General features: G+C 47.5%; 5 protein-coding genes and 2 non-coding genes across 7 annotated transcripts; 4 read left to right on the top strand and 3 right to left on the bottom strand.

The window, feature by feature from the left end:
• Positions 1 to 270: 270 nt before the first annotated feature.
• E1B28_012953 (uncharacterized protein) lies at positions 271 to 792 on the bottom strand (the record flags this gene model as incomplete). Its single annotated transcript, XM_043158103.1, has 1 exon — positions 271 to 792. The coding sequence occupies one exon, from the start codon at positions 790 to 792 to the stop codon at positions 271 to 273; it is 522 nt and encodes a 173-aa protein (XP_043005475.1).
• Positions 793 to 2,703: 1,911 nt separating this feature from the next.
• On the top strand, positions 2,704 to 5,475 carry E1B28_012952 (uncharacterized protein; the record flags this gene model as incomplete). Its single annotated transcript, XM_043158102.1, has 1 exon — positions 2,704 to 5,475. One exon carries the CDS (start codon positions 2,704 to 2,706, stop codon positions 5,473 to 5,475), a length of 2,772 nt encoding a protein of 923 aa, XP_043005474.1.
• A 273-nt stretch (positions 5,476 to 5,748) lies between these two features.
• On the bottom strand, positions 5,749 to 7,062 carry E1B28_012951 (uncharacterized protein). The gene is made up of 2 exons (XM_043158101.1): positions 6,569 to 7,062; positions 5,749 to 6,475 (listed from the first exon to the last, which is right to left on the bottom strand). Exons 1-2 carry the CDS (start codon positions 7,018 to 7,020, stop codon positions 6,196 to 6,198), a joined length of 732 nt encoding a protein of 243 aa, XP_043005473.1. The 5' UTR covers positions 7,021 to 7,062; the 3' UTR covers positions 5,749 to 6,195.
• Positions 7,063 to 7,326: 264 nt separating this feature from the next.
• Positions 7,327 to 7,418, top strand: E1B28_012950. The gene has a single exon. It is a non-coding gene; the product is annotated as a tRNA-Met (tRNA).
• Positions 7,419 to 9,124: 1,706 nt separating this feature from the next.
• On the top strand, positions 9,125 to 10,122 carry E1B28_012949 (uncharacterized protein). The gene is made up of 4 exons (XM_043158100.1): positions 9,125 to 9,225; positions 9,276 to 9,397; positions 9,458 to 9,922; positions 9,987 to 10,122. Exons 1-4 carry the CDS (start codon positions 9,186 to 9,188, stop codon positions 10,071 to 10,073), a joined length of 714 nt encoding a protein of 237 aa, XP_043005472.1. The 5' UTR covers positions 9,125 to 9,185; the 3' UTR covers positions 10,074 to 10,122.
• A 1,486-nt stretch (positions 10,123 to 11,608) lies between these two features.
• On the bottom strand, positions 11,609 to 11,692 carry E1B28_012948. Its single transcript has one exon. It is a non-coding gene; the product is annotated as a tRNA-Glu (tRNA).
• Positions 11,693 to 13,675: 1,983 nt separating this feature from the next.
• On the top strand, positions 13,676 to 18,258 carry E1B28_012947 (uncharacterized protein). Its single transcript, XM_043158099.1, has 24 exons — positions 13,676 to 13,879; positions 13,932 to 13,988; positions 14,046 to 14,151; positions 14,216 to 14,769; positions 14,824 to 14,977; positions 15,044 to 15,108; positions 15,167 to 15,334; positions 15,393 to 15,472; positions 15,533 to 15,698; positions 15,755 to 15,788; positions 15,841 to 15,884; positions 15,935 to 15,982; positions 16,037 to 16,142; positions 16,266 to 16,606; positions 16,660 to 16,833; positions 16,892 to 16,974; positions 17,025 to 17,142; positions 17,199 to 17,493; positions 17,552 to 17,661; positions 17,714 to 17,760; positions 17,817 to 17,844; positions 17,904 to 17,983; positions 18,043 to 18,133; positions 18,193 to 18,258. The coding sequence occupies exons 1-24, from the start codon at positions 13,763 to 13,765 to the stop codon at positions 18,205 to 18,207; spliced, it is 3,081 nt and encodes a 1,026-aa protein (XP_043005471.1). The 5' UTR covers positions 13,676 to 13,762; the 3' UTR covers positions 18,208 to 18,258.
• Positions 18,259 to 18,717: the final 459 nt, after the last annotated feature.

Here is an 18,717-nt window from a genome sequence, read left to right as displayed (position 1 = left end):
TAACCCCCTAACCCCCTAACCCCCTAACCCCTAACCCCTAACCCCTAACCCCTAACCCCTAACCCCTAACCCCTAACCCCCTAACCCCCTAACCCCTAACCCCTAACCCCCTAACCCCCTAACCCCTAACCCCCTAACCCCCCTAACCCCTAACCCCTAAGCACCAATTGGCGGGTGCAAACCAAAGCGTAATTTTTAGGTACGACAAAGAACGGGTTATGTTCCTCAGGAACGGGCACACATGGGGACCTGTCCAGGTGGCATTCCACATCATTTTTCAAGGGCTTTCAGATAAAAAAGGAATCGGGAAGATTGGTTGAGAATGCCACCCAGGACATGACTAAGGTATGGTACATAGGGCCAATGTAGCATTGGCCCTTGATCAGAATGGTAGGGGTCAACAAGGATGTTGAATCGACGCAAGAAGGTAGCTGTTTCGTCGGCGTCCGAGCTTTCTTCCACAACAATCTCTTCTACCACACCAGATTCATCCTCTTCACCCTCTGTCAACCCGTCTGAGTGCGTCGAACAGCCGTCCAAATCCAAATCCAGCAGAGCATCCTGAAGCGACGTGTCATGACCTGTAGCTGACACTGTGGGTGGCGAGTCGTCCATCGCATGGTCGTTTGGAGAGATTTCTTCGGCTGGAAACATCTCAACGTCTCCACCAGGGGAGGAAGGTCGAGAGACGGATGGGAATGAGTCGAGAGGTTGATTCGGAAGGTGGCAAGGCGTTGTTGACGGTTCATGCGATGTGGAAGCGTGGCATTCAACTAGAGGACTGACTTCCATTCAGTCCATGACCATATCGACATGTTCGTCCGATAAAGGTGGTGGATTGAGAGTGTAGGGTGAGTCCTTGAAGTGCATGCGAAGGAGGCGTAGCACGACGTCCGTGTACGGAATAAAAGGCATGTCAGGGAAGTCGGCAGAGCTGTGTGGTGATGGATGGGTCGCCATGTTGCATATGTTGCGTACGAGACGCCAGTTTAAACGACTGTGGAGCGCCGCAGTGCACGGGCAAGGAACTTTCCCATCTGGGCCACGTACAACCACAACGTCTTCACCTATTGTACTATTAGGATACATTTTTTTACTTTAGTTATTTTCACTCACCGTTGTAACGGAACGTATGATTAGTCGAGTGGTAGAGCTTCTTGTGAGCCTGCTTGGTCTGGGTTGTGTATCTGTAGTAACAGGTAGGTTCGGTACAAAGGCTTTGGTTATTTTGCTTAGATTTTTGGTGTTTTAGTTTAGTTGAGTTACTTTTAATACTCACTAGTGCATTTTACACGTCAAATAAAGCTATCACGACGTGTACAACGACTACCTATACTACAACGAGCAGACGAACGTTGTGGTTGAGATGGAAGTTGGAAAAAAACTGCTTACATATGCGGGTTTGCCTGATCTGGCGACGATTTCCCAGGATTTTGTCGCGCCAGCAGCAGGTGACATCCCGACATGGCGGATGGAGATGCCGGTGACTCGGCTTTCTGGACCAGATGCCGAGGCTTAAACAATCGTGGGAATTCAGTATCTGCAGGCTTGGACGTGAAGTGGAATATACGGCGGGTAACATACAAGTTCCTATCTAATTAAGGAGCTCAACATGTGAGTATTTTATGAAAATTTCGAATTTCAAGTCCCAAGGAGTCGTGTGTTCATATCACTACAAAACATGACAGGTAAATTTCCGTACCAGTACAGTTTACACTGCCACAACCCAATTGGGAAACTGGTGAGCGGCGGACAAGAGATGGTCAACCGTTTGGGCTCTAGCAGGTCTGAACGCTCAGAATAGTGGTCTGGAAGGTTAACGTAGGTGATAGAGGGTACACACAATGCCAAAATAATTTTTATTTATGTATTCTTTCGGAAACAAAGTCCAAAGATACCCTAAGGCTCAAAATATCGTGGGAAACAACTGTCTGCTGGGGTCTAGAAAGGGAGGGAGAGGTCAGGGTAACTTGTGGAAGTGTAAAGAAATGTTCTTCGAGTCCAAACAAACATTTCTTGCACTGAGACCAAGAGGAACTGAGGGAAGGACAGACCGACCCAGAGCAAATAGTCGCTTTTTTTCGGACTGCAGAGCTTGCACTGGCTACAGGGAGGTGAAAAAGCGCTCTAGAGGTGTAGTGAAGGTGGGCAAGAACGGTTTCCGGACTCGTAGCTTTGAAACGAGCCCAAAATCTCGAAAAACGAGCAGCTGGATGCTTAGTTATTAAGTCCAAACAGCTGCTGGCCTCAAGTTGTGGGTGTGCTTGCGGCACTCCGGGAAGTTTACAGCAAGAGAAATCGTTCCGTCCCTCTCGGGCACCTGGGACGAAATGTTCCCTGGTCCCGAAAGAACGTTTCTTCCACCAAGACCGAAAGGAACGGTGGGGTGGACGAGGCGATTATGAGCCAAAAATGCCGATTTTGGGTGCCCAGGCATGCACCGTCCGTCGAAGGGGAAGGGCTGTGAATGGGACCTGGGGTAAGTGGTACCGAATGACGGCCTTTAGAAGGGCTTTGCAACGGAAAAAAAATTGGGGGAAACGGACGAGATTTGGGCGGGATCCAGCGGGTGCCCATATAGGTGCGATATGGGGGGCCGTCTATAAGTAGGTACATCTACTAGTGGGACGTCATGGAGGGTAGTTTTGGGAGAGGTAAACCATCACGAGAGTGAGAGAGTTGAGAATTGGAAAAGTGACCTAGATGTTTTGCTCGTCGTGGTGCGCCGTCTATCTTAAGGAAGAAGCCAATCTCATACTTGTCTCAAATTCTCAGGGTGGAATTTGGTCAATATTAGTCACTTTCTTTTCACTCGAATCGTATCGGTGGCTATCAGAAAATCCTGCGACAACTACTGTCGCCCTTCTCAGTCAAATCTCTCAGCAGCTCGATGACCAGAACACACGTTCCTCAGGCTCCTCTACTCCTACTTTTCGTCCCGCTGCTTCTATCATACGGATCAATTGCTTCTGGTTTCTAAGCCTAATCATGACCATAACATGCACTGTCATCGGGCTTTTGTGTAAACAGTGGCTTGACGAACATTGTCGTAGAACCCATACTCGCACACACATGGAAACTCTTGCCCTCCAACATCTCCGAATCGAAAGCCTCGAGCGTTGGGGCGTCCCTTACATCATAACCCGACTCCCAGTTCTCCTCCAACTCGCACTCCTTTTGTTCCTCGTCGGACTATTAGAGTTATTTTGGTTAAGCAATGCCATCCTATTCGCGATCGGTTTAGCCGCTATCGGCCTTATCTTCCTGTTCTATTCCGCTACTACCTACCTTAGTGCAATCCAGATACTCCGTCACGCTCTCAAATCTCAACCTTACAACGACAGCCCTGCCGCCACTCTCTCTCATCTCAGATCGCTCGGATCTGTTTGTCCCTACAAGTCCCCACAATCTTGGGCGGTGTTTTCGGTTATGCGCTCCTTTCTCCAAACGTCCTTCGTCAAACACGTTTTGTATCGCCTATTTCGTGGGCGGCTTAGCTTTGGAACGTTCCAAGACGCGCTAGACAGGAATTTGAACACCATTGTCCGTTGGTCGTCATTTGACCTCGAGGTGGTCCGAACGTTCGAAGGAATGAAAAATGCTCCATCGTTCCATGGAATTAAAGGACTACAGCAGCTCCTCAGAACCTTTAGGGACACCGAATCCATACCACATCTTGCAAACATCCTAAATTCATTACCCTCTACACTTACCTCCCTCGTGACGAGTACGGCTTTCGATGACTGGAAACTTCCGTTGTGGAAGAAGCTGCAAAGGAATGACATTGAACAGGCATTGAAGGATCCCATCACTTTCTTCCCGACGGAACGTTCAGAAGCAGGATTGGATCCTTACGGTAAGGACCACTTCGGACCATCACCTCAATCGCCGGCATTTACTCAATTGTTCTACTACTTATCCTCCTGGGGGAATAATGATTTCGATTGGAAGTCCCGATACGAGATGACAGAGTTGCTCTACAGAACGGAAATCCCGCTCCGTGCCAGAATGCCCTTCGTGGTTCCTTTCTATGAATTGGAAAAGCTCTTATGTTCGGAGTTGAATGACCCTACGACTCATGGAACGTCGTCTAGAGATAACTCCGAAAGGATTTACGAACGAGGAATAGCGATCGAGTTTTTACATTTCTATGAACTAGGCTGGACAGTGGCGTCCAGCCTGTTGGATTCTGGACATCACGATAAGCTTGCCTTGGTAAAGGCTGTAACGGATCATCTCCTTTTATACGAGTCCGACTTGAACCCCGCATCTTCAATGCTTCTCACATCCTCACACGGCCTCGAATTTCTGTCATTTCTCGACGACAGAATCAAAAAGGAACGATTGAACGAGAACGGAGATTGGATATTTGCCAATATCATGCCACGGTGGAGCAGGGCTTCACAACGAGCCATTCATAGACACTCGTCGGAGCTGAAGCAGTGGGACAAAACCAACGAAATTGCGGAGGCTTACAAACAGAAAGATGCAGGCAAGGGTAAAGAACACAACGAATTGGCCTTCGCGCGATATCCCAAGATCGAACCTTACCCTCCGGCGCCTTCTCTAATGACTCCGCCTCGACGCTCACGAGAATACATCGTTGAATATCCCTTGACCACGGGCAACGCACTATCTTCCCCCGATTCATCTCTTCGTCCATCAGACTACTATAACCCAATCGTACGAGAACTGATTCCTCATGCAGATGACCAGAGTTCAGCACGGTTCAGGCAGCCAAGATCTCAGATTATTAGATACCCCTCGCCAGTACTATCCGAAGAGTCGGAGGCACGGCCTATTCGTCGACCTCCCTCGTCGGTACTATACAAGCCGGAGACATTCACCAGAGAAGCAGCCCCTCCATCATGGTACCGTCATACACCCAGCTATGATGGACCAAAAACTGACCCGCCACCCCGCATAGTCATACCTTCCACTTCCTATGCGAGCGTCCCGGTGTCTGCCAAAGCAGAATCAGAAATACAAGTGTTTTCTAGCGGGGAAGATTATGCACGGATGGCTTCCCCCTCTCCCACACGTTCGTTACGTCCTCCACCTTGGGTAGAATCGGAGGGCAAGTGGCATCATGCAGATGCAGCGAGCGAGAGCGACGAGGGTCCTCCGTCTCCTTCAGTGTCTGTAAGCGAATCGATCTCACCTGAGGTCACAATCATCAGAAGACCTCTTCCCACAATCCCTCCTCCTCCTACTCCACCTCAACACTCATGGTATCGTCGTCGTTCACCAAGCTATGATCGTATACCGGTGGTTCCTCTATCATCCGTCCCTCCCTCTTCCTTTAGAAGTGGCTCAGCGGCCGCCATGATAGACCCAGAAGTGTCTAGCAATGAGGATATTCAGATTAGCATCTCCCCTCCCACACGCCCGTCACCTCCTTCAACTCCAATATCCGCGCGCGACGACGAGGGTTTTCTGTCTCCAACTGAATTAGGACCCAGACATACTGTCTAACAGCAACCAGGGTAGACAAAGTCAGATTATATGTAAATCAGTAAACATCCTCAATATATTTCCTTCGTTTCTGCTTCAGCTCCCAGAAGTTGACGACGCTGATGCTGTAATATTGGCTTCAGTCTAAAAAAACAGCTGCAACTCTTGGCTCACGTAGGAAGACGGCACAGCGAATGGAACGACAAGAGGCGGAAACGTGGCTTATCCACTGAAGTTTGGACCAACAAGGACCCACCAAATTACCACCCTCTCACCGTTCCCGAGTCAAATTATCAAGGGCAACATTGACATATCATATGCCACAGGTACCAGCCGATGTTATTTAACCATATGTACCGGCCAAAGATTGAAACATGTATGAAACGACGCAATAAATACAGTGTCATCGTGAGCAATGAGGATGGGGAAATAGGATGTATACAGGTTGGGAAGGCAATTGGGTTAGGATACATATATCATCGAGAGGAAAACGGGAGATAAAGTCAACGTATCAGGCATGAACAAAGATTGATAGATGAGACGGGTTTAACTGTGAACGTAATGTGTAGAATGGATCAAGGATGGGGAATAGAAGAAATCGTCTAGGGCAATAAATAGCAACCACATCAGCATACCACACGGTACCAGTCAATGGACGTGCAGCGCATCGCCGTGTGTGCATTGTGCATCAAGGGGGCGTGAACATTTGAACGTTCATCGTCAACATTCAACTATCAACCATCACTCTTCCTCCATCTCCCCATAGTGCTGAATCTCGCCCAGCGGTGTGCGAGGCGAGTCCACTACCATACCAGGCGGTGTAGCAGGAACAGGTGGTAGTGCCGTTCCCTGCCCATAGCCACTACCTGCCCTCGCCATCGGATTCCCGTGAGGTACCAGGGAGAACGAACGACCGTGAATCCTCTGAGGTGTCTTCGGCGGCAGCGGAGGTAATGGAGGTAACGGTACGCTAGGGGGCGGCAGAGGGTTCTTCGGAATCCGTCGGACAGAACGGTGAGATCTACATAGCCATTAAGACCGAATGTAATGTCAGCGACAGAATGAAAATTTGAGAGAGGAAAGAAAAGACAACAAAAGAGAGCGAGAAACCTACTTTAACGCTGTGCCGACACTTGCACTCCTCATCCTTCCCACCAAACTTGTCCCCATACTTGCAACCTCCCCGCTTCCACTTCCACTCCTCGAACGGGACTTTGAAGGCGTTCCCTGAGCATACTGAAGGTGCCTCTGGAATGATAACGCGTTCTCTACAGCCCTCGAAGGCGATCGAAGCTGCGCAACTGGAGAGGTGGTGACGTTCAATGAAACACTCGATTTTCTTTTCCTTAACGCTGGTTGGGATGATTTGGACTTCAAATTGGAGCTCGTTGTGCGTTTTCTATAAGTGGCATAGGACATAGAACCCGATTCGTCAAGGTCGCTTGCATCGTCAATGTCGTCTGAGGTAATGGTAGAAGTCGAGTCTAAGCGAGGTCGAGCATAGGTGTTAGATGTTGGAGGAGCTAGGAGACCAGATGAAAAGAAAGCAGAGTATGTGGTGGTCATCGTTGCTAGTTCGCCTGTTGGGGGGAGGAGGAAGATTAAAAGTTGAACCAAGGATGTTACGGCAACCGAAGCCCAGAAATAGAGGCACGTGGTATGGGACGCGTACATATACCCAAATAACGGCAGGGTCGGAACTCTTCAAACAAATGCGACACCAGATATCCTCCTAAGTGGTCGTTCCGCGGCAGAAAAAAACACATTCGTGAGCACCATGCATACCATCATTTGATTTTTTGTTCCGTTCCAGTAGAAACCTGAACCCACAAGTTATCCATCCTCTTAATGCCGTCTTCACTTAAACTCGCATCCGTTATGGTGAAGTGGCATTATCGCCTCATTGATGTATAGCTGGTCAGTTGTTTGCGCGATAGCCCAGGGTTCGATTCCCTGTAACGGAATAGAAGTCTCTGAGTACCCTTTTACTCCGTTCTCATTTGACCTGACGCTTTGTTTTTCCATCTTATTCAAGGCAAGTGATCGTCAATTCTAGTCCTACAGAACCATGAAAACCCGTTCGACCGTGGTCAATTTCACCACTTGAGTCGTAACAAGAACGTTTGAATACTCGGCCACATAAATTTGGGCGTACATACTACGGTATAACCTGACTACTTTTACTTTACGATAACCCGCCGATCGGAGAGATATATATCTGTGAAGATTATTAGTAGTAGTACCGAACATGTGCGCAAATGAACCAGTTCATCAGTCGGCACGACACGACAACAACAAGACGAAGCCGTCGAAGCGGTTCAAGTCGTTGAAGGAGACGTGAAGCTGATACTGCATGCAGAGTGAAGATTGGACATTAAGCTTTCCCAATATCTCCCGAAGCTAAAACGGGCATCCTTCTGACGTTATTCTAAGGAGTTGGAGGCCCAGGCATAATGGTTGTGTAGTTTGCAAAGATCAAGAGCAAGCGAGCTGAGAAGGTCCGATCGTGATGTTACGATAGTCACTGATATGTATTCGAAGCGGCGGAATAAAACAATCGGTTGGTTGTCTTTTGCGCAGTCAGGTATCGATGCAGGGTTGCGGGTTCACTCTGTTAAACCAGAACCATGCCTCCACAGACAAGTGTAGCAATACAGGACTGTCGTGCAAGCAAGTACCCTCGATCCAGCAAGGAGTGGGTATAGCTGCTGTAGCCGGCCGCCTGGGTCCGATCTCGGTCCAATCTAGAACGAACGAATCCGTTAGGCTATGGTTCTAGATTTACTACAAACCAGGATAAGCTTACTGTAGTGCGAGGAAGAAAGTCTGAAAGAACGGTTTTCCCCATTACATACCTTCCGATGCGCTTCTGAGTATCAACCTGGACTCTTTCACGTGTGCGCAGTGATCGATGATAGTTGTCGTGCTGCCTAAGAAGTTGTGGTTTTGGAGGTGAATATGAATAATGAGGTGAAGCGTTACGTGAAGATTAGAATTACAACTCATAGAGCAGGAGGCGGACCGAGACGACAGGAACAACTCCAAGGAAGGGAGTCATTGCCGAATCAACGCATAAACATTCGAAGAAATTATTGCACTATGAGATCTTACGACCTTTACAGAGAGGTTTACATGTCGATTATGGGTTAGTACCCAGAGTGATAGGATTGGAAATTCATCCACAACGTACCGAAGCAACACTTCTGCCTAACCTCCACACTTGGCTCCGAACCCGAACCCAAACACCTCTCCTTTCGAGTCAAATCTACCAAGCTCTCCGATGCCTTCCGAACTCTGTGGATCGTCGGGTGAGACGGACGGTATTTCTGCGGATATTCATTCCATAATATCATTCAGAACTTGTAGTCCTAGGCAATCGCTTTCTGTCTCGGGCGAAGAATAAATGATACTGGTGGGCACCCTTTCCCGTTTATTAAGGTCCGGAAGGTAGAGAAAAGCAAGTTGGAAGGGTTATCTCGAAAGTAAGTGGTTTTGAGAGGCTTTCGAAGGTGTCAATGAACGAACTTTACCTGGTAGACCGTAGCCCACTCTTGTCCCGTTCCCAAAGTCTCACACACACCCCTTCTCTGTGATTCCATCGCTTTCCATAGCGAACGCCCGGGAATGATGATGGGCGCGTTGACGAAAGAGGAAAAACAATTCGTCGGTTACATAATCAAATCTTTTCTTACCCGAACGACCACCATTTGCCGCCCTTCCCCTCGTATACCATGGATGCTCGTTTAAGGCGTGTCAACAAGGAAATTCAGGGTACGCTCAATAGCCCTCTTGGTAGAATCCGGTACTAAAATCATGGGTAGACTGCAAGAACGACAGGACTTCAAATATCTCACTAGACCTAATCGATAACTCTCCTTTCCATCTCAAAGGATCCTTTCCTGGACCAGAAGGAACACCATACGCAGGAGGCCATTTCGAAGTTGTAAGTATTAAAATAAGAAAACGAAAATTACACTAAAACTACCGTACCCTCACCGCCCAGGACATCATCATTCCCGACTCATACCCCTTCCAACCTGTCAAAATGAAATTTATAACGAAGGTCTACCACCCCAACATCTCCTCCGCATCCGGTGCCATCTGTCTCGACATCCTCAAAGACGCCTGGTCACCCGTGCTAACTCTCAAATCCACGTTGATCTCGTTACAGAGCTTGTTGTGCTCTCCGGAACCGAACGATCCCCAGGATGCAGAGGTGGCCAAGCATTATACGACTTCGAAGAGCAGTTTTGATGACACAGCGAGGTATTGGACGCACATCTATGCCGGTGGGCCTGGAGTAGGACGTGGTGGAGGGAAAGGGGCTGGTGTTGCTGCTGCTGCTGCTGCTGCTTCGGGTGCCGGTGTTGGTGTTAGTGTTGACATGAAAGACGAAGTTGCGATTGCAGGGTTGGAAATGGCACATGTGAATCAATTCGAGGCGTTAGGGTTTCCGAGGAACAAAGTCGTGCGTTTTTTTGGCTTTCCCCTGTTTGGCTTTTCACAGTTGCGTAATCGCGCTCTTTTTCCAGATCGAGGTACTGAAGAGAATGAATTATCGAGGAGCAAACGTTGCACAGATATCAGAAGATCGTATAGTCGAAGAATTGCTCAAGTAAAATTGTTGTTATCTTGCTGTTCGGAATTCATTGCTCGTTTTACCCATAACGTTTACTGGCCGCCCTCCATTATCATACTATCTCCAGCTTTCTGTCGCTACTGGTGCGTGAAACACAACCCTAACCCGATACCCAGCGATCGTCACACGACTCGAAAAAACATGTCGAATTCCCGTCAAATACCGAGGAAGGACCTTGTACATCTGAGGCGAGTGTGTTACGATTACGTCTAAGGCTCCTGGGAAAGATTCGTATGGGGCGAGTATCGGGATACGCGTGGCAGGTTTTTGACAGAATGGCCTTTTCTGAAGAATTCAACTCGCTCGCCCTTCCGAACGAGTGGCTTGAGTAACTCTCGGGATTTGACGGGTGAGTCCGCCTCGTCTCGACAATTTTGCATAACTACCTTTTGAATCAGCTAGCTGCCGAAACTCCCAGTTCAAAACCCCAAACTCTATGCTTCTTCTTGGAGTGACGTTTAGTTACCACGCCATCCGCTCATTCTAGACGTCGAACATACATACAGCAGGTTCATAGGCATTGCTGGAGATAAGGAGGGGTCCTTGGGATTAGGATCTTCCTTCCATCCAACACTAGTACCACCTGACAAATCGTTTGATTGAAACGTCAACCCCACGAAAATTGAAAATGACGGACGGACGTAAATATTACAGCTTTCCACCCCACAAGTCTGACTCACGGTGCTTCGTGTTCTACTGAACCCTACACGAAGCCGAATCCTCTGAACATTCCATGAGATTAGAGAGACCATGTTCTGCTGGGCGGATCACGATTGTCATCCCACTTTCGCTGAATCATTTTTTGAAACTGGGAACGGATACAGGAATTCATATCCCACACTAACCGGAGGAATTTGAGAGGATTTATGGTGGATAAAGACAGGAAGGAACCAAAGCGCCGGGAGGGCAGGATTGGGTCACAGCTATTGCTGGGGTTTCTGGACGTCGACCACTTGGGACGAGCGAGAAGCCTTCAGAGAGATGTTGAACCACGACTGAATCACTGAACTTGGTGAATAACGTACGAGTAACGGTTCGACGTCCCAATTCGATGGTCTCGGTTTTCCATCTCCATCCCAGAAGTACAGAAGTTTCTGCCTCCTCAGATGTTACGATGTTTGCCCTAAGTGCTCCTCAAAAGATGTTGAGAATTTCTGTCTCTGTTACGGATTGGTGCAACCTGTAAGTGGATGTAGTTAAGATGACTCCGTAGTTGACTAGTTTGAAGAATCGCACCGATGGCCGCCTTATACACGGTTCCTGGGTACCTGAGACTTGAGTAGTCGACCAGTCAGAGTTAAACCAGCATTAGACTGTCTAAGTCTAAGGCATATCGTGTGCGCAAGGATGGAACTAAAACGTTCTTTGTTACTCCTCTACTGGTTGATGAATACACACCGAGTCAAGTGAAAACGTCATTTGCGTGGCGAGGGGTCCATTGAAAGCCATCTAAGTTGAGGGTTCCAGGAACAAAAGCAGTAATCAGCAAATTAAAAAGCTTTATTTAAGAGTCTATTCCAATGCGGGGAATCGAACCCCGGGCTGCTGTGATCAATGGTGGATGAAAGACAGCAATGTTAGCCACTACACCACATTGGAGTGGTAATTTTGGCTATCTACCCCTATTATATTTGGATTTAGAATGGTCGTCAATTACTATAACGGTAACCAGCCTCGCTTATAGATATCGGGGTATATCGATCACCGAAAGTCCAACGGTCGGCCTGCAGGAATAAGTTGAACTAACCGCAGCTTCGCCTCTCCCCGGACGTTTTTGCGTCGAACGGTGCCTGGTGAGAGCCTCTAACAGTAGCACTGAAATTCGGGAGAAATGGCCTCTCGACCTCGAATGACAATCGGATGACGTTACTTCGGTGGGTTTCCCATATCAGTAGGGAAGTCTTCGTCCTCAGAGGGACGGAGGGATGTAAGGACTGGTGTATACGCTCCTGGTGCTATGGCTTTGCAAAATTTTCTGGGCTACAACCAGTAAACTGAATGTTTTTAGCCTCGAGTCTTGACGTGGGCAGTCGACTGATCGAGGAGTATCATGGTGGGCAGAGAGTATTCGGGGTGGTCCTGTTCAAAAGCCGGCCATTTGAAATTCTCGCTACTGTTCAAAGACGTTCACCCACCTTGGTTGGATTCAATAGTTATATGCAACTATATGGGACCAGCGCGATCTTCCTTGACTCCTAAATTTAACTCGATAGTCCCGATTTTGTTGGTCTGTTTGGGGTAAGAAAGCTTCAGTCACAATCCTGTCGGTAACGCCGTCCGCCTGTTACACGTGGTCCGTGGGTGCACAGCATGGAAGAGGTTCGGTTCGTAAAGAAAATCATCGGAGGCAAAATATATTGATAACAAGTCGAATTCTTACACATCGAATTCCGTTTGAATTCCGTTATGGTGTAGTGGCTAACATGATCGCCTCTCGTAACTTTTGATTTCATGCTCAGCTGCGCGATATATTCGTTATGGTATAAGTATCAAAACTTTTACTCCGTTTGTTGGATTCTGGAAGAGTGCTTTTTATCCTACATAGTCGGGCCAGCAATGATAGTCAGTCTCAAACTTACATTCCTCTGAGAAAGGTTAATAAATTGACGCCTCCTCACCATTTCACCTGTGAAAAGAGCAAGAAAAGAGCCTGGCAATGGGACATATGGATAATGAGTGACTTCACAAATCGTGGTCATGGAAGGAGTAGCATTAGAAACCTGCATCAACTTTTCCGACTTTCGTGAGCTGTTCCCAATAAACACACAAGAACCGGCATAAGGCCACAACTTCGTCCAAGCGCTTATGGACGGTGGAGACACGAACCTGCGTCAGCATCGGGAAGCTTTGTGGGGCTTGTATGTACAAGTCACGATCAACTAGCCATGTCCGATTCCCGACAAGCCCATTTTTGCCCGGGGAGTCCGACTGCCAAAAAATTCCAATGGACGTAAGTATTAAACTCCCTTGCTGGGGGCTTTTGGAGAAAATCGAAAGTTCAGGCAAGCCCATTTGATGGAGCATACTTGAGATGCCTAGATAAGCTGGCGAGCAAGGTCAAACCGGCTGAAAGACCCCGAAAAGCCCTGCAAAGCCATGAAAGTTCACCACTACTTAATTGAGTTAGTTGCTGATGCGCTTGAAGGATGCCAAGGTGTTCGTTGTCTTACCAGTTACTTATATGGTAAGTTGTTGAATCCTCCCTTGTTCGTATATGGCTGGGGCGGTCTCATTCAATTTAAGTTCTTAATATCGAAGATGATCATTGTTCACACTGCCTTGGGATCTACCGTCAAGACCGAGAGATCATTTACGTATAGTATAATTAGATGCGAGGGCGGGACACAGTCCTACTGAAACTGTGTAGTGTATTGACTGTGCGGGATGTGGTTATTAGAGTAAAGGTCATGAATTGAATTTGCGTTGAATGCAAACAGGAGAGGTACTGAATACATGTCGGCGATGATCTGAAGAACGGGCAAGGAACGGTCCGCGCGGCAATATCGGCCTCTGACCCCACCGGAATCAAAATCTCGGACGGCACAGCCCTCGGCTGTTGTCGTTCAAATATGATTAGGTCACCAATCATTCTCTTCTCGTTACCTCTCTCAATCCCCCCCTACCTCTCCGTAATCGTTACCTCTGTCTATCCCCCTCTACCTCTCCGTAATGGACAAACTCTTTCTCGATGTCAAGCAAGGTCTACTCGCTAAGGATCTTTACAGAATCTTACAGGGCCTAGAAGCCATCGTCCAGCTCTCTCAACTGTTCAAGATATCAGACCTGGTATTCTTCTTCATCTCTGATAATCACACAATCGGCTAAGAGATGCCCTCAGAAAGCGTATTGGAATGGAGCCTCAAGCAAAGACTCCCTCAACGACCGATATCTCTTGGTGAGTGTGGTCGGTGTATGAGAATGCAGGAATAGCTTACTGATTTGAGGTCTACAGCTCGAGAAGATCCTCGTGCTCATGTCGCGTCTCGGCGACACCAAAGAAAAGTCTGAAAAACTACGCAAGCTGGGTGAAGATATTGAGCGGTTTGTTATTGATACATGTGAGTCGCGGTCGCTGGGTTTGAGATCGCTTGAGAATTTAAAAAAGTTCATCGTTTGAAACAGTGTACAAGGACCTTCCACATCCTCCCAGCACGTACCTCGATACTTCCTACAACCTTAACACTTCTCAACAACTCCCTGTGACGACGTACGGGTCGGGCGCGGTCAAGTATGCCTTTCGAACAAGCGATGGTAGTGGTTATAACCCACTTTTCCCTTCTATCGGCAAAGCTGGAACTCCGTATGCGCGTTCTGTTACATCTACCAACCTCCTTCCTGTCTCTAGCCTACCGGATTCTGGCCTTGTCTTCGATACACTACTCAAGAGAGACAAATTCGTCGAACATCCAGGAGGCGTCTCAAGTCTATTCTTTGCGTTCGCGGATCTGGTCATCCATAGTATTTTCAATACGGACCCGCGGGACTTGGCCATCAACAATGCAAGTAGCTACTTGGATCTCAGCATTCTCTATGGCAGTTCTGATGAAGATGTTCGGCGAGTTCGTCGCACCGATGGGACGGGAAGTCTGTGGGATGACGTCTTTTCGGATAGGCGACTTCTCCGTATGCCCCCTGCAAGCTGCGCCTTACTGATCCTATTTAGCCGCAATCACAACGTGAGTCTGTAACCTTTTTTGAGGTATAGCATTATTTTGAGACGTGTGGTTTAGTACATCGCCAACAAGATTCTAAGTATAAACGAATTTCGGGGATACAAGAACCCTCTTGAACTTAACGAAAAAGAGCGCAAGTCACAGGACGATGAGATATTCAATAGGGCTCGTTTGGTCAATTCTGCATACTTTGTACAGGTCATCCTTGGTGGTGAGTTTCCGGTTTCAACGCTGTTCCATTTCCGTGCTCATATTATATATGATATATTCTGAACAGATTATGTCGGTGCTATCCTCGGACAAGTGCGCGATGGTCAGGACTGGCGTTTGAACCCGCTAGTGGCAAGTCGTTCCATCCCGTTTTTTTAAGTAGCTCGGCTCATTTCAATCTCGGCTGTAGGAAATGCGCCAAGTGAACCACGAGCTGGCACCTCGAGGGGAAGGAAATGCGGTCTCCATTGAATTCAATCTGCTCTACCGTTGGCATGCCACGCTCTCGCGGGAAGATGAAGGATGGACCGAAGCAATGCTGCAAAAGTACCTCGGGCAGGACGCTGATCTCTCTACGGTAAGTACTAGTGGTGATTCATAAAGATGCGGCTCGGCCTAAATCTTCTAATCTGTAGGTCACTCCTACACAGTTCTATGTGGCCGCGGTCAAAGCCTTGCAATATCCTGATGATCCCAGGGAATGGACATTTAATGGGTATGTAACGATGAAAATTCGTGTCCTGTTCATGAACTGATTATTTTTTTTTGCGCCTAGGCTTGAGCGGGTTGACGGACGTTTTAAAGATGAGGATCTGGCTAACCTCATTCTGAACGCCACTGAGCGTAGAGCGGGTGCTTTCAAAGCGAGGGGCATCCCGGAAGCACTCCGCGTCGTTGAAATACTGGGTATCGAGCACGCTAGGACGTGGGGCACTTGCTCGGTAGGGTCTGTACCTGATCCATCAAAACAACTGCTGACTCTTCGTTTAATGCACAGCTGAACGAGTTCAGGAAATTTATGAACCTGAAGCGTCAGTACTATCTCCAGCCTTTGAATCTCAATGGCATTAACGACCGTATTAGCATACAAAAACTTCGAACAATGGAATGGAGACAAAACCGTTGCAGTGCGTCGCTCAAATTGTTGCCTATCATCAGCCTCATAACTTCCGCTCAGGCTGCAGCACGTTCACTCTATAAGCATATTGATAACTTGGAGCTTTATGTGCGTATTCGCTTTATTATTTCTTTCCCAATCCAATGCTGATTATCTATCCAGGTCGGCTTACAAGCAGAGGAGTCGAAAACACCTGGACCTGGCGCAGGTCTATGTCCCGGCTACACCATATCTCGTGCCATTCTCGCTGATGCTGTTAGCTTAACCCGTGGTGACCGTTTCCTAACTGTCGACTTTACACGTTAGTACTATAATAAGCCCTTATATGGGCTGAAATGTTAACGCTTCCGTTCTCGAACAGCTTTCAACCTTACGACTTGGGGATTTGAAGATTGTCAATTCCAGAAGTCCGACGGTTCTTACGGAGGGATGCTCACGAAACTCTTGTTCCGCACGCTCTCAGACCATTATAAACCTCGATCTGCCTACGCCCATTTCCCATTCCTTGACCCTTCGTATATGAGGCAGCAGACTGAGGAACGAGATATGAAAAATGGCACGAACGATGCCTCAAAATATACCTGGACTAGACCTTCCACTGCCGTTTCAACTCCGAAGATGGTTCATCAATACGATGTTGTCCAACAGATCCTTGCCTCGAAGGAATTCATGACCGCTTCAGGTGAGCGGTTGGAGACAATTTTGGGACATCGTCCGCCAGATCTCTCTTTCGTACGTGCTCTTAGATTGTCAAATTTACCACTGAATCGACGGCAAAATTTCAGATTCAAAATCAACTGCTCCAACATCGAGAAAAATGGGCCTCCTACTTTCTTGCTTTAACAGATGATCTGATTGTTAATCGCTCGTTCGATCACGTTGGTAGTGGTGTAAGGAGTGTGGACATCGTGAAGGACGTTCTTAATATTCTTCCTGTGAAATGGATTTGCCAACGAATTGTGTGTGGTTCTTTTTACGTCGGTTTTACTGGACTCATGATCGAATCCTGTATGATAGGCTGGACTCCCGATTTCCAGGGATCAGGGCCGTCGTAATTACGACGAAGAGAAGTACTGCAAGGAATTTCAAGATATATGCCAGTCAGTCGATATTTTATCTTCATATTGACCTGCTTCTCACACGATCGCAGGTATGTCTTCGTCAATCTCGACTCCTATAAAGACTGGGAGCTGAGAGAAAATGCGATCTCGATTTACAAACGTATTCACGGAGAGATCGTCAAAGACCTTAAGGGGTTTGGTTCTTGGGTAAGTTTACAGCGTGAAACATCGTCCTCGAAAACGCACTGAGTTTCCGCCAACAGATTAAAGATACGGTGAACAAAATCACTGACCCTTGTGATCCAGAGGACCGTAGCCGCGAGTTCTTGTTCCAGCTCTATCAAACCCGCGGTACTACAGGTCTGTCTGCGTTAGCTGATGCCATTTTCTGCGAGGTCGTTCCTACCGCCGCACATTTCTCTCAAGCGGTTGCTCATGTAATCAACTATTTCCTTAACGAAGAGAAAAAGGAAGCTCGAGATGATATTGTAAAGCTTTCGAAGCTTCGTACAGCCGACTCAACGGCCAAGATCATCGAGCACATTTATGAGTCACTTGGTGTGTTGCGTAGTCATTCTGCGTTTTCCTATGTTACTCAATCAGATTGCTTGGATAGCCTACGACTCCCCAATTCCCGTTACATCTCTCACTGCCTTGAAAGACAGCAAACTTGGAGATCACAGAATCAATGCTGGGGAACAAGTTTTCGTGAATCTAAGTCGAAATGTACGTGTTACGTCGTTGTCTTTTTAATACCTGTTCTCATTGTTGAATTTAGGACGGGCTTGACGTGGAACACCCCCATCTAGGTCTTGGTACGCATGGGTCAGTTAAAGTTTTAACAACTCGGTTATTTCCATTGCTCAGATTTCACTCAACAGGCTTTTGCTGCCCCCTCTTTTTGAAGCGGTGCGATACAAAAATTCGTTCATTAGAAGAACTTTTTTCTTACTAGCACTTCTTTCCAGATTGCGCCAGGCGTTGTTGCTGCTATTCTTGGTCTTCCTAACCTCCAGCGTGCACACGGCGAATCTGGAAAGTTCAACAGGTATCGTAAATTTTTTTTCGTGGAAAGCACAACTTCTCATACAAACGGTAAATTTGAAGGTATAGCGAAGAGTATCGTGGGTTACCTCTTCAGCAGTACATAACATACGAAGGACGCGTTTCGCCTTTCCCGGACTCCCTTGTTGTGCAGGTACGTTTGATTGGATTCCCTTCATTATGGGCTATTTGACTGACGAGTATTTAAAATAGTATACACGTGTGTAAAATATTTGTACGCTAATTTAGATGAGTCAATGTACATTAACTGGAGACCGGAAAGCGGAAGAAAGACCGTGAAATTAGAGGAAAGGAAAGGGAAGGAAAACTCACTCATATTCCTAACCGTTCAACCCCCTCCCTGTATAAGCGGGTAGGCTGGACTAATCAGACCAGCTTAAATCCAGGGTAAATTAGGTGAAACCAAACCGAACATGGCATTGGCATAGCTGGTTTCTTCTCCCAATGCCAGCTAGCCACCTTCACTATCTGTACTCCGGGCTTACCAGGCTTGTACCAGGCTTTCCAGGGTCACTTCCACCAGCGCCGCCGATTACAGATTTTGCTTGCAATACCACGTTCCCAAGCACACAAGGCTAAATGAAACCATTTCATAATATTTCCTGTTTTCGTTTAGGCGCCTCCATTCTCATCCGCATTCTGACAAGCCTTTTCCCCAAAGACTTCCGGATGTCTAACCTTTTTTTGGATATCGAGCCGTCGATATGCTTGATGCAA

Source organism: Marasmius oreades, chromosome 8 (genome assembly GCF_018924745.1).
Source record: "Marasmius oreades isolate 03SP1 chromosome 8, whole genome shotgun sequence".
In the NCBI taxonomy this organism is placed as follows: Eukaryota; Fungi; Basidiomycota; class Agaricomycetes; order Agaricales; family Marasmiaceae; genus Marasmius; species Marasmius oreades.
This window is presented reverse-complemented; position numbering and strand designations above follow the sequence as displayed.

What these genes read in the sequence shown, in the direction of transcription:
- E1B28_012951 (XM_043158101.1), bottom strand. Translation starts at nt 7,020, where the DNA reads ATGACCACCACATACTCTGCTTTCTTTTCATCTGGTCTCCTAGCTCCT. An exon ending in AGTGTCGGCACAGCGTTAAA is followed by an intron (nt 6,476 to 6,568) that starts GTAGGTTTCTCG and finishes ATGGCTATGTAG; the next exon opens with ATCTCACCGTTCTGTCCGAC.
- E1B28_012949 (XM_043158100.1), top strand. Translation starts at nt 9,186, where the DNA reads ATGGATGCTCGTTTAAGGCGTGTCAACAAGGAAATTCAGG. An exon ending in CAGGAGGCCATTTCGAAGTT is followed by an intron (nt 9,398 to 9,457) that starts GTAAGTATTAAA and finishes CTCACCGCCCAG; the next exon opens with GACATCATCATTCCCGACTC. An exon ending in GGTTTCCGAGGAACAAAGTC is followed by an intron (nt 9,923 to 9,986) that starts GTGCGTTTTTTT and finishes CTCTTTTTCCAG; the next exon opens with ATCGAGGTACTGAAGAGAAT.
- E1B28_012947 (XM_043158099.1), top strand. Translation starts at nt 13,763, where the DNA reads ATGGACAAACTCTTTCTCGATGTCAAGCAAGGTCTACTCGCTAAGGAT. An exon ending in AGGGAATGGACATTTAATGG is followed by an intron (nt 15,473 to 15,532) that starts GTATGTAACGAT and finishes TTTTGCGCCTAG; the next exon opens with GCTTGAGCGGGTTGACGGAC. An exon ending in GAAATTTATGAACCTGAAGC is followed by an intron (nt 15,789 to 15,840) that starts GTCAGTACTATC and finishes CGACCGTATTAG; the next exon opens with CATACAAAAACTTCGAACAA.